At 42.7% G+C, this 15,218-nt stretch overlaps 1 protein-coding gene across 1 annotated transcript; it reads right to left on the bottom strand.

Moving 5' to 3' along the window:
• Positions 1-13,731: 13,731 nt before the first annotated feature.
• On the bottom strand, positions 13,732-14,193 carry LOC133889417 (uncharacterized). Its single transcript, XM_062329947.1, has one exon. The coding sequence runs from the start codon at positions 14,191-14,193 to the stop codon at positions 13,732-13,734; it is 462 nt and encodes a 153-aa protein (XP_062185931.1).
• Between the last annotated feature and the right edge of the window lie 1,025 nt (positions 14,194-15,218).

Here is a 15,218-nt window from a genome sequence, read left to right as displayed (position 1 = left end):
AGGAGGGAGCGTGAGGATGCGAAGCCGAGCTTGTCGCCACCGCAGCTGCGCATCCTTCATCATCGGCTGCCACACCCTCTCTTCACAAACCGATGATCCTCCCCACTCCTTCATGCCCCCTCCCCGTAGCTTGTTAGGTGGTTTGTGACCCGCCTTCACAGGGAAGGGGATTGGTCGTAGGATTTTCCTTGCCGCCAGTGACCCTCACCCCTCTCTATGTGCCGTCCATTGTGCCATGTAGCTATATGTAGCCTAGGGAAGCCTGCAGGTAGCCTAGAGCATTCTAGAATGGGGGAGGTGCTGCCCATTTTCTCTACCGCCGTCCCCATCTCAAGATCTAGGCCTAACCCATATCCAGGCCTAAGCCTAGATCCAGCCCATGCACTATTCAACAGTGTCGAATATCTAACTATATGTTATATACTCATAAGGAGTACACCATACACAAACAGGGTATACTATGCATAGGTTTAATGACTTTGAATATTGCGGACCTGAATCTATGGGGCCTGATACACTCAGAGATCTCAAAAACTGTAACATCCTGAGTTTTAACATGTTAATTAATTGCAAATTTTGCTTCATATTAAAACTTTTAGTGATTAATTAAGTCAACTAAAATCAAACAAAAATACATATTCAAATATAATAAGTTGCCTAGGTATTTCAAAATGCACTAGAATTATTTCCAAAATAATCCCTACGTTAAATTGATTCATATGCATTGGTTTATAGTTGTTGTGGTTCTTTGTGTGGAGATTGAAATTGAATGCCTCTCAATTTCAAATCTGTTCCTAGATTCCTTCAGGTCAAATCTATTTTAAATTCAAATCATCTTTAAAGTCTCAAGATCCAAATCCAAATTACAATTCAAATGTCCACATGTCGGTCATTCGTCGATTGCCCACCACGCTCTCTCCTTCCTCCTCCCCGGGAAATATCTAGCCACCACATTGAATGCCCGGCCACTTGCACGCATTCTCGCTCTCTCTCCCCTCTCCACTCCCTCCCACGCACAGCCTGAGCGTCTGCCGCCCAAGACTTATGTGACCTGCGCGTGTGGCCGGTGCAGTGCCACCATGCCACGGGAAAATATCGTTGTCGATTGCCGTGTAAGGATCAGTGATATCCTAAGAGGGGGTAAATTATGACACTTAGAAACTATTCGGCTCCAAATACTTCACAAGATAAACCTATCTTAATTTATATCTAAATGTGCTTTAGGTTTATCTAGTCTTTCTACTCTTCTGATCAAAGCGCTTGCAACCTATCTAAGAAGGTAAATTACAAGTAAGTAAATGCGGAAACGTAATAACGTAGAGAGAGCAAACTCGGTATAAGGATTTTTCCTGTAGTATCGATGGTATGAATGTCATCCCTAGTTCACGTTAGAGCTCCACCAAGGATATGCTCCTGGTTGGCACCTGGTCATGGCTACTGAGTCATCAAGTCACAAAGACAAGGCCTCAACCGGGATGAGACACCAAGACACAAAGGCAAGGCCTCACCATAAGCCTCTCTTCCGGTTCCTTACCGCTGTGATCACTTCAGAGCTTGAGGCACCAAGACAAAGGTTTTCACGTCCCCGTACACATGTCTTGCCATCGCTCCACACCAAGTCAGATGGTCAATAAGTTGTCGGCGAATCACAAAGACTCCAAGACCTCGGTGTACCTCTCGGTACACGGTTGGATCACTCCTTGATCCATTCTCTAGGTTGCAGCACCTAGCAACACTTCTCTCCAAGCCTAATAGCACTAATCACTCTCTAATGGTGTGCTAAATTACCTTGGATGAACACTTTAAGCACTTTGGTGGCTTGGATGTCTTCTCAAGTGTATATAGGATTCTCTGGACTCCAGTAGTATACCACACCTTCAAATGACTAAGTGAAAGGGTATTTATAGCCTCAAACTCGCGGACTAGCTGTTGCTCCAATGGCTCAACTTTATTGTGAACAACGGATGATCTGGTGACAATAGTAGTACAAGCATCAGACCATCTGATGTGTACATCAGTGGATACTAGCTGTTGGAACTCCACTCAAACTTCTTCTGAACACTGGATTCTCCGGTGTATATTCAAATCTATCACCGGACCTTCCGGTGAGTTATCTTGAGCCATTCAAACCTTTGCGTCTTCTCTGTGTAAATTGCTCCAGTGAAGCCTCTAGTGTGCATCTCTTCATCACCGGACCATCCGGTGAGATATCCTAAGCCAAACTGCGCCTTTGTAGCCTTGCTGTGTAAAATACTCCAGTGCATTCTCCGGTGTTTATTCTATTCACACTGGACCATCCGGTGAGTTAAACCTTCCCTTCTTTTCCCTGAAAATGCTCCAATGCAACTATATCTGTGATCATCAGAATATCCGATGACTTCATCCTTCTTCTTCAACAGTTGCATCCTCTTTGGTAGGAATGCTCCAGTGAGATCATCTGGTTTGCACAAGCGTACCATCCGGTCAAGTAATCATCGCTCTTCAGCACTTGCAAACCTCTCTGTAAGAATTGCTCTAGTGTATATCTTCCGTTGATCACTGGACCATCCGGTGGGTTGTTCCATTTTGCCTTCTGAGCAGAAATATTTCAGTGAGTACAAGGGTCTTAACACCAGACTATATGGTATTTTCTTTCTCCTCTGCTGAGAATACTCCGGTGATTATAGCCTTCAGTACACTGGACTATCCAGTGAGAACAAATCTCCTGGGACTTCTTTAATTTAACCAAACTTTGTCCCGACTGCGGTGGCTCTTTAATGTATTGCATCCATCAGACCTACTAACATATATTCTTGACAAACATATTAGTCTCATTGACTATGTTGTCATTAATCACCAAAATCATAATTATGACCTAATAGGGTCATTTTCGCTACAATCTCTCCATTTTTAGTGATTGATGACAACACAACCAAAATAACTCATAAACGATAAATGATACCAATTGACAAGAGGTGTAGATGTTGGAGGTCTTATTGAAGAGGTTCATTGCTTTCTTCTTCTCCTTGGTCACCTTCTTGACTTGCTTGCATTGGAAAGACTTGTGGCCTCCTTGATAATATTTGAAGCATGTCACAGTGGACTCCTCCGTAAGTTTCTTCATCATGGTAACACGGTTATCTTGAGTAGGTTGGACATGGTTCTTCCCTTTTAACCTTCTTGAGCTTTTCGACTTTTTACTTGAGCTCATCATTTTCTTGCGCTATGAGTTCATTAGATGGTTCTATAAGAATTTTCTCAACACATATCTCATTGCAAATTGGTGAGCATGATATATCAATTAAATCATCATAAGAAGTGCAAGCATCTACCTTAGGATTAAAATTAAATAGTGAGGTAGATTGCTTCAAAGGGACCTTAGTTTAAGATTAAATGCACTCAAATTTAGCCTTAAGCTCATCATGCTCCTTGTTTAGCAAATTGAATTTTTTCAATAATTGTTCATAATTAGAAACAAAGGTAGCATGAATACCATTAAGTACATTGAATTTCTTAAGCTCTTTGGATTGTTTCTTAAGGGCCCTTCGTTGATCATTGATAAAATGAAAGAGTTCATCATAGGAGGGATAATTCTCATTGGATTCATCATCACTTACATCGCTATCCATACCTTTAGCCATAAGAGACTTGTGAGATGGCTTGCGTGTCAACTTGCGTGATGATGACCTTGAGGAAGAGCTCTTCTTGGAGGGGAGGATGGTGAAACTTTCATCACTTGAGCTTGACTCTTCATCGTCGCTCACCAATCTTCCTAAGCTTGTGAATGCCTTGGCTCTTCCCCTTGTCTCTCTCTTATTCTTGGTCTTCTTCTCCTTCTTGATATGATCAATTATGTTGACCAAATCTTCAATGGAGATAGGATGATCATTCTTGATATTGATCCTTTTTATATTCTTCTCTATCTTTGAAAGAGTTTTACCATCTTGAGATCAATTTCATCATAACTTGATGTGCTTTGATCATCATCTTCATCGCTCTCTTCATCTTGATCACCATTATCTTCGCTTGAGCTTTACTCTTACTCTTGCCTTCTTACCTTCGCCTTCATGTGTGAGCATTGAGCTTGCTTGCTTATGAAGGCAAGATTCTTGGCGTTAGATGAGGTAGGGGCTTTCACCTCCATGTTTATTGTCATCTCATAGGCGGTGATCTTGCCGAGCACTTGACTTGGAGTCATCTTCTTGATGTCATTGTTGTCGTATATGATGGAGACTATCAACTTGTACTTTGGAAGAAGAGCTTAAAGTATTCTTCTCACCACTTGGTTATCCTTAATTGGCGTCAAACCTAACCCAATGATCTCATTGACAAGAATATTCAAACGCGAGTACATGTCATTAGCACTTTCATGGGGTAATTGCTTGATGCCATTGAGCGTCACAAGCACATGATATTTCTCATTATGCACATCCTTTGTGCCTTCATATATTTCAATGAGACTAGTTCAAATATCATGTACATTGATGAGAGAATAAATATGATTAAATGTATCAATATTTAAAGATGATAAAAGGATACTCTTTGCCAGTGCATCTAATTATCTCTCCTTGTTGATAATACGAGGTCTTATCCCTTCCTCAATGACCCTCTAAACATCTAGACTCTTGACTTGCAACTAACAAGACATTAGAATTTTTCAACACAAAAAATTTATGCCATCAAAAAGTGAAGCACTATAGGTATTTATCTCAACCCCGAACATCATAACTTACTAGGCGGTGAAGCCTAACCGATCAAAATGAGACGGGGTCTCAAATGCTACTTGAATGGCGTGTCCTTATGAAAGGTGTGAGCCCTGGCTCTGATACCAATGTGAGGATCGGTGACGTCTTAAGAGGGGTGAATTAGGACACTTAGAAACTATTTGGCTCCAAATACAACACAAGATAAACCTATATCAATTTCTATCTAAATATGCTCTAGGTTTATCTAGTGTGTCTACTCTACCGATCAAAGCGCATACAACCTATCTAAGAAGATAAATTGCAAGTAAGTAGATGCAGAAACGTAAATAAGGTAGAGAGAGCAAACTCAGCACAACGATTTTTCCCGTTGTATCAATGGCATGAATGTCATCCCTAGTCTACGTTGGAGCTCCACTAAAGATATACTCCAGGTCGGCACCCAGTCATGGCTATTAAACCACCAAGTCACAAAGACAATGCCTCAACCCGAATGAGCTACCAAGCCACCAAGGCAAAGGCCTCACCATAAGCCTCTCTTCTGGTCCCTTACCTCCGTGATCACTTCGGAGCTTGAGCCACCAAGGCAAGAGTCTTCGTGTCTCTGTACACGTGTCTTATCGCCGCTCCACACCAAGTTGGAGGGTCAACAAGTTATCGGCGAGTCACAAAGACTCCAAGGCACCAGTGTACCTCTCAGTACACAGTTGGATGACTCCTTGATCCACTCTCTAGGATGCAGCACCTTGCAACACTTCTCTATAGGCCTAATAGCACTAATCACTCTCTAATGGTGTCCTAAATTGCTTTGGATGAACATTTTAAGCACTTTTGTGGCTTGGATGTCTTCTCAAGTGTATACGGAATTCTCTGGACTCCAGCAGCATGCCACACCTTCAAATGTCTGAGTGAAGGGGTATTTATAACCTCAAACTCGTGAACTAGTTGTTGCTCCAATGGCTCAACTTTACTATGAACACCGAATGATCCGGTGATAACAGTAGTACAAGTACCGGACCATCCGGTGTGTACATCAGTGGATACTAGCCGTTGAAACTCCACTCAAACTTCTTATGAACACTAGATTCTCCGGTGTATACTCAAATTCATCACCAGACCTTCTGGTGAGTTATCTTGAGCCATCCGAACATTTGTATCTTCTCTGTGTAAATTGCTCCGGTAAAGCCTCTGCTATGCATCTCTTCATCACCGGACCATCCGGTGAGTTATCCTGAGACAAACCATGCCTTTGGAGACTCGCTGTGTAAAATGCTTTGGTGCATTCATCCAGTGTTCATTCCATTCACACCGGACCATCCGGTGAGTTAAATCTTCCCTTCTTTTCCCTGAAAATGCTCCGTTGCAACTATCTCTGTGATCACTAGACTATCCAGTGACTTTATCCTTCTTCTTCTACAGCTACATCCTCTCTGGTAGGAATGCTCCGGTGAGATCATCCAGTGTGCACAAGCCAAACATCGTACCATCCGGTCAACTAATCATCACTTGCAACACTCTCTACAAGAATTGCTCTGATGTATATCTTTCGTTGATCACAGGACCATCCGATGAGTTGTTCCATTTTGCCTTCTAAGTAGAAACACTCTAGTGAGTACAAGGGTCTTAACACCAGACTATACTGTGCTTTCTTTATCCTCTGTTGAGAATACTCCAGTGATTATAGCCTTCAGTATACCGGACCATCCAGTGAGAATAAATCTCCTAGGACTTCTCCAATTCAACCAAATTTTGTCCCAGCTACGATGATTTCTTCAAGTATTGCATCCATAAGACCTACTAACATATATTCTTGACAAACATGTTAGTCCCATTGACTACGTTGTCATTAATCACCAAAATCTCAACTGTTGCCTAATAGGGCCATTTTCGCTACACCGTAGTCCTTTTCCTCTAGGATAGCGTGATGCTCCCACCACCACTCTGTAATGCCCTCTCCCTATATAAATAGAGCACCTCAGCCTCTCTCTCTCTCTATATATATATATATGTATGTATGTATGTATGTATATATATATATGTATATATATATATTTCCCCATTCACCACAACCACATCATCGCCTCCGTCGCCATTCCCGCTGCTACGACCTGGCCATCGATGTTCAGCCCCACGAGCTGCTGAGGAGCACCTGAAGAACACCGCCATCCCTATGCTACCCTCCATCGACCAGAAGCCCGACAGGATCCTGCCCACGCCAGTAGCCAAGCCGCCTCCACTGCCACCGCTCTGTCGCAACACCGGCTGCCGTCCAGTTTCTTGCCACTTCCGAGCTCGCTGAGCTTTCCGCCCCCTCACATAACTCCCCTAGATAACATGTCATCGCCCTCGTGCTTCCTTCTCACGTGTAGCCATGTGCCACCGAGCTTTTCCTTCGTCGCCATGCTTTAGCTCACCGCCAGTGTGCTTGTGCCTCTACTTGTGGTCCGGCCATCATCTCGTGTGGAGGGAGCCTTAGGCTCCTTTTCTTGTTGGCAGATCACGCGTAGGCTAGGGAAGATGTTGCCTAATTTTTCCGTCACCGCGTAGACCACCTCTGACTGCCGTCTGGCGCCACTTTGGCCTGGCCTGCCACCGATAAGCCCCTAGACAAACTTGTCATCGCGTGTAGAAGCCCGGAGACCATCCATCGTCATGAAACCCCAGCGGGTGAGTGATTCTGGTTAGCCCTCCGATGTCGCTCCGCCGCAATCCCTCGTCGTCGATTCCCCATTCACTACTTTGCTCGGGCCGGTGCGCCTGCTTGCACACGCGCGTGTGGCCAGGCCGTTCTCGCTCCTGCACAGCCCAGTCAAGCCGGCCAGCCCAGGCACCCACATGTCGTGCCCTAGTGGGTCGGCCTAGCTCCGTAGCCCACTAAATCGACGTACCCAACCCGAGTGGGTCGAGTACTGTACAACCTAGTACTGTGCGGCCCAAGCTCAAGCTCGACTTAGTCCAAGCCCATTTTGGTCCAATCCTAGCTACTGTTCATACGGATCCATGTACTGTTCATGTGGATCCCACCCATAAATAGTGTAATTTTGTATTTTCTTGATTTATATTATGTTAAATCTTTCGGGAGTCATAACTTCTCTATTCTAGCTCCGATTTTGGTGATTCTTTCACTGAAATTCATCTAAATTCGAGATCTACCTATCTATCACAGTGTGATATCCATTACAGCTCATTTGGCTTTCTTTGGTGTTATTTGGTTCTTCTCTAGTATAGCCCGTTAATGATTGTAGTCACAATTGCAGAATCGTCAGAATTCTGCGAGTGCTACACGGGAAGCATTAGGGGCAAAGAAGATCCTGAGTACAACCAAGATCTTAAAAAAACCATGGAGAAGGAAAGTCCTATCTTCTTGATCATATTGGACCTATGTTTTCAAGTAATCTACATGATCAACTAAAACATGACTTATTATCGCATGTACTATGTATCGCGTTTTCTTTAAGCTGCTTATAATAGCTAAATCCTACCAACATGTGCCATGCCTTAATTATATTATCATCCAGAGCACATATCACACTAGGATTACATGTTTTTATCTATATTAATGATGGACGACACTTTGATATCTAGCATGCTTAAGATGGATTACGTCTCCTCGGAGACATCGCTCTTTAAAATACATCTGCATGGAGACAACGATTTATTGTTATCAATGCTAACTTATATACCATGAATCCTTGATAGTTGTGCATTCCTTGATGGTTGTAAAATCCTTAATGTCATGTGAGATATGGTGGGAGATGTGTAAAAATGGGTGAAAATTGTTTTATCGGGGGTAGTTGGAGTAGTACTCTGGTTGAGGATGCTCCTGGGGGTTTGAGTCACCTCTATGGTGTTTATTGCCAAAAGATATCTACCCTGGCCATTTAAGGACAAAGTCATTTTGCAGCCATGCCTTGCAATCCCATGTAACCATGCGTCCTGAATGGGCAGGACTTGACTTTTCTTCACCGGACTGAGTTGGGCATCATACTAGGAGACTAAGAGCAGCGAACAGTCAAGTGACTATATGTCCCTCTGTTTGAACGTGCAGAGACTGAAAAATGCATAAAAAGGGAACCTGACGCTCAATACAAGACTACTAGTACTTGTGGGTAAATCGCGTAGAAAAGCTCGACATGAAAGGTGATTGAAGTGTCTCAATACGATTCACTCTTTTGCTTGCAACGGTTGGAGACTGAGCATATCATCTAGGTACAGTGTACAATCACTGCAGAGTGTAAACCTATTCGAATAGCCATGTCCAAGGTCATGGACATGTGAATGCAGAACCTTTTTGACTAGACTCTGGGTGCATGTGCCTAGATGAGTGAGTGTGTGGACTAGATGTCCATGTGATGAGGTTGCTGGCTCAATCCGCTAGGAGCTGTGTGGTACTAGAGGTACACAAGAGATGATGATATGGACTATGGAGTGAGGTGTAGCCTCTCCTAGAACAGAAAAAACCCAGAAATAGTTTGTTACCTGGTTTTGAACTATTAAACTGTTTTAAAAGTCAATCATAGATGATACAATTGAATACATGCATAAACTACTTTACGCTTAAAACTAAACCGTAAAGCCTTATCCTTAAATTACCCCTTTATGCATCTATCAACACCTTGAAGTAGTATAGGGCTAACTAAGTACCTTCCCTACCCACTCTTACTGTCATTCAGATGAGGAGCCAATGCTGACTTCATAGGAGGCGAAGGCGAGGATGAAGAGTAGTCTCAGAAGTCACGTTTGCACCCTAGCTGCTTGTGGCTTAGGTTTCCATTTTCCGCTATGTTTTGTTGGCCGCTGAGTCAGGATTGTAATATACAGTATGGTTTGTAACCTTTGTACTCTGAACCTTAGTATTTTTGTATGAAGTTTGACTACGATAATACAACTGTTATACTGTACGTATCAGCTACTTGATATAGGGACTAATACGGGAGGCACAGGAGATCCTGGGTTGGGGTCTTACAAAAACATATACTGGAAAGGTATCGATTGGGTTATCCGACTTGAGTACGACTAGTATCCAGGTTGGATTCGGCCGCCTTACCTTGGCCGACAAGACGAAAGACTCCCTATCGACTACGGCCGAGACCCTTATATAAGGTGGGATCCCTAACCCTCGGAGGCCAAGAGCCAGACAACTTCTAAACCACGAGACAATCTGCGCGTACACAACTCGAGGCAAGCAACACCAAGACCCTAGCAATCAGAGATACTCAGTGACTTTAACCCTAGATTATTCTAGATCTAATCCCCTCCATTGTAATAGGTCTAACCATATTACTCATATTTGAGATAATCAATATATAGTAGTATCCACACAGGGCTTAGGGTATAGCTCCAACCGTGGGCCCGAACCTGTATACATTTTGTGTCTTGTTTGCTACTCGATCCCAGATCTCGAAAGTACCCCTGATTAATTATGGACATGTTGTCGGGAAACTAGTCCTGTTCAGTGGGCCCCATCTATAAATAGTAACTTTTTTGTGATTTATTGGTTTAATTTTATATTAAATCTTCTGGGAGTCATAACTTGTCCGTTCTGACTTCGATTTTGGCAATTCTTTGACCTAAATTCATCTAAATTAGATATTTATCTTTCTATCGTAGTGTGGTATCTATTAAGACTCATTTGGTATTCTATTTGGAGTGATTTGATTCTTCTATAGCATAGGTCATCATTAATTGTAATCGCATTTGCATTACCAGAGGAATTCACGGAGGAACCGGAGAACCCTGACTTCGACCAAGGACTAGAGGAAGACTTTGGAGAAGGAAAGTCCTATCTCCTTCGTCCCATATTTTCAATAATCTAATTGATCAATTTAAAACTTGATTTATCATCCCATGTGCTATATACTATACTATTTCAATTACTTGTAGTAGTTAAATCCTATTTCAATTACCTATCATTATCTATATTAACATCGAATGATGCCTTGATATCTAGCATGTTTATGATGGAATACATCTCTTTGGAGACGTCGCTTATGAAATACATTTCTTCGGAGATGTCGCTTCACTAAATATCAATTCAACTCATATGCCATGAATGTTTGGTGATTGTGGAATCATTGATATAAGGTGGGATATGACAGGTGGTGTGTAAAATGGGTGACTGATTTGGCGAGGACAAGTGGAGTAGTCCTTCGGTGAGGATGCTCTTAGGGGCTTGAATTATTTGCGTCGTATTTATTGCCAGCTTGAAGATGCCTGCCCCAGCAATATAAGTACCAAACCATTGTGTTGTCATGCTAAGCCACCCTAGTGCAACCATACGTCTTGTTATGGGCAGGACTTGACCTTTCTATCTCCCGACCAAGATGAACATTTTACTAGGAGGTCAGGGGAGCAACGAGAACTCAGGCATCTGGCAGGTGCTTCACCGTATGTTCGTTGAATCATGCTCTTTACGAAGGTCTAGGTGGAACCCTGGTATCCATTACGTAAGCCTGAAGCACTTGAGGTATCCCATAGTATAGTCCAGCAATGGAAGGTGATTGAAGCATCTCGGTATGATTTGCTTCTCCGCTTGCAACGGTTAGAGACTGAGCATATTGTGTGGGTATAGTGTATAAGCTCTGCAAAATGTAAATCTATTTGAATAGTCATGTCCATAGTTAAAGACATGCTAAAAAATAACCTCACTTGGTTAGACTAGAGGCATGTGTATCTTTGATGAGTGAATGTGTAGACTAGATATCCATATGATGAGGTTGATGACTCAATCTGCCGTGAGCTGAGTGGTACTAAAAGTACACCAAACACATTGATAGGGACTGCGGAGTGAGGTGTACTCCCATGACCAAAACCCCGTAGATATAACTTGTTACCTTATTTAAACTGTTTCAAAGTTAACAATAGAGTATATAATTGGATATCTACATAAAACTGCTTTACGCTTAAAACTAAACTGTAAAGCCTTGTCCTTGAGTCATCTTTTATGCATCTATCAAACCCTTACAATAGTATAAGAATTGTTGAGTATATTCCCTACTCATTCTTGCTATCATTCAAATCATGAGATGAATGCCAACTTTGTAGGAGATGAAGGTGTAGATGAGGAGTAGATTTAGCGATCATGTTCGCAGCTAGCTGCTTGTGACTTGGCCTGTTGTTCCACCGTGCTTTTGTTGGCCGGTTGACTAGGTTTGTAATGTACACTATGTGAAAAAAAGACATTAGTGACGGGTCCTGTACCTGTCACTCTTATCGCGTCACTAATGATAAGTCATTAGTGATGGGTGATGATCCGTCACTGATGAGGTCATTAGTGACGGGTCGTAACCGTAATCTGTCACTATTGACTGAACATTAGTGACGGGTTCTAATATTGACCTGTTACTAATGACTGATGAACATTTTTCGTATTTTTGTTCACAAAAAAAGTCAAAAAAATATTTATTCACCCGAGCCGTCCCAACGCTGTCTCATCCCATATGCCTCACAAGCCAAGCTTTTTTCACATTATTTTCAAGTTTGCGTTCTATGGGAATCGAACCCACGACCTCCTTCTCGCGTGTGTAGTCACCTTACCACATCTACTATCACGTAGTTGTGATAGAAACCGGATATTTTATCCTTTTAACCTTCTTTGCCAAAGGTCATTAGTAACATGTCATAACCATAACTCGTCACTAATAATAATTTTGCTAAATTTCGTCAAGAGTTATAATTTGATATGTAACCCGGAATGTATTCGGTAAAACAGACATAACTTTTGCATACAAACTCCGATTTTGATATTTTTTTACTCTTCGGATATCTACAGAAAAAGGTACAACTGTTCCTCCCCCACTTTGTTAGGTTACAGAATTTTTAAAGGCCAAAAATAGCTTGAAAGATTGAGTTTTTGCCCCTATAAGTTTCTACACCATTTTTAGAACGCGCGTTTGTGTCCATAGCTGCCACATCTTACATCAAACTTGATCAGAAATGTACAATGGTTCCTATTCTAGTGCTGCTGAGGTGAGAAAAAATAAGAGAAAAATAAAATAAAAAATATTTATGAATACCATCATTAGTAACTAGAGTTGTTCATTAGTGATGAATTACAAGTTGACCTGTCACTAATGATTGTCTTAGGATGATCCGTCACTAATGACTGATCTAGGATAACCCGTCACTGATGACTTTATTATTAGTGATACAACTTGACCCGTCACTAATGACTGGCCTAGGATGACCGTCACTAATGACTGGCTTAGGATGACCCGTCACTGATGACCTAATCATTAATGACAGGTCGCAACTTGATCTATCACTATTATCATCAATGATGGATCATGTTATGAACCATCACTAATGACCACTCATTAGTGACAAGTCTATATCTGATCCCGATCAGAAGACACATTAGTGACACATTTTTATTAGACCCCTAACTAATATGACATTGGTGACGCGTGTTGAGCAGCTGTCACTAATATGGTGTTTTATTTGCTGGTTTTTTATATAGTGGTACCATATAGTTTAAAGACCTTTTGTACTCTTCTAGTATTAATCTTTTATATACGATATATAATTGTGATATCACAAATATTATACTATATATATTAGCTATTTGATCAAAGGATTCATAGAAGAGGCATATGAGAAAGTGGTCTTACAACGGTGGAGGTCGACTGGCTAGCATTGCCCTGAGATTTTTTCTTTGACTAGTTCTTCTTACCGGAATGGCCACTAGACAATGACAGCTGAGGTACAAAGCTCACTGGCAATGCCTGAGCAGCAAGTCCGAGTAGCGCCAGGGCGGGAACGTTGGGCGCTGCAGCTGTACCCGAGTATTGCACCAGTAGAGCCGCAAACTGCGCCATCTTCGTAGATTGTTCAATGCGATGCTCCTCAAGGAGCAAGGATGAACCTACCTTGAGGAAGGAAGGCAGTGTTTGATTCGTCGTGATGATGGGGATGACATTGCTAAGCGAGGGTTGAGGCTGCGCAGAATTGTGAGGACAAGATCAGACTCAGTGACCGGCGAGCCAAGGTCACGAAGTTTGTCAGCCATGGATTTGAGCTTGGTGCAGTAGGTCATCACGCTCATGTCACCCTAGTAGATGCGGCGGAACTTATTGCTGATGTAGACATCACGGGTCGCCTTGTTGTCACGAAATAGCTTGCGGATGCTGCGCCACCGGGAGAATGACGTGTCGTCACGAGGTTGGATGATCTGCGGAATCTCCATGGAGATCATGGCGTAGAACCATGAGACAATGGCAAAGTCATTTTGCACCCAATAAACCGAATCACCTTGAGCAGGAATGGAGCCATGGATGTGATCAATGAGTCCAGATTTCCCGAAGATGACAATGAAGAACTGGCTCCATTGACAATAGTTGGCTTCAGTGAGATCAAGGGTGATGGGAACATGGGTTTTGATGTTGATCAACTGGATCTGGGATGCGGGGGGTGGGTTGGTCACGACCTTTGCAACGCGCGTCAGAGGAGAGTTCGGACTGCCGGGCGTCAATGGCGAGCCAGACGGAGAGGAAGAAGACGATTGCGAGCTCATGGTGTGCAGGTGTGGTCGGGAGGAAGCAGCGGAAGGAGATGTGGAGAAGGATCGAGTCTAAACTGATACCATGAAGGAAAGCTAGAAGAGATTGCCGCAACTCACAAATGCACTGATCGTAGGGAGTGAAACATATACACGTACAGAGGCCTAACTAACTAGCTAACAGAATTACTAAGTTAGCTAATAGCATGAGAAGTGGCAAGAGAACCGGGCACAGCGAAGAGAACTGGGCACAGAGCCGTTACAAGTGAACGCTCGCTAACAGTCTCATATAGTGGTTGGTCAGAGACCAGCGAGAAGGCCCGTTTTGTATGTAGGATTTTCTTTTTCTGATCCACGGAACTAGATCATTACCTATAAGATTCCTGCAAAATCAAGATCCAAATAGTCCCTTAATCGCTACAATAAATAAATATTCACTACTACAAAACCTATTTTTCGAGATACCTAGGTTTCATTTCTACATACGGTTCTTCCTACAAACCACCTGAGAAAGTGGCTGCGGCCCCGTGCAGCTGAGGACCGCCTGTGAAAAGTAATTTCCACAGGTGGTTCCTTATGTGGACCGCCTGTGGAAATGGATCCATTTGCACAGGTGATCGACATAAGGAACCGCCTGTGGAACATTTCCACAGGCGGTCCACATAAGGAACCGCCTGTGTAAATGGAGCATTTCCACAGGCGGTTCCTTATGTGCACCGCCTGTGAAAATAGATGTCATTTGCACAGGCGGTGCACATTAGGAACCGCCTGTGTAAATTAGTTTCCACAGGCGGTTTCTTATGTTGACCGCCTGTGCAAATAGTCCATAAATACTCCTTCTTCTCGGCCAGCTCCATTCAGACAGACTTACTGTTCGAAACAGTAAGCATTTACTGTGGCGGCCGATTTGGAAAATAGGTGGGGAAGGTTTTGTTTTTGATTTTCTTGGAGGAGCCAAATAAGGTATGTATATCTCATTCCTGGCTTGCATTTTTTTGAAGTTTAGATTTAGATTTAAGGTTAAATTAGAGTTTCAATGT

Source organism: Phragmites australis, chromosome 13 (genome assembly GCF_958298935.1).
Source record: "Phragmites australis chromosome 13, lpPhrAust1.1, whole genome shotgun sequence".
NCBI classification, from domain to species: domain Eukaryota; kingdom Viridiplantae; phylum Streptophyta; class Magnoliopsida; order Poales; family Poaceae; genus Phragmites; species Phragmites australis.
Note: the sequence above shows the minus strand (reverse complement) of the source record. Positions and strands in the feature narration are given on the sequence as shown.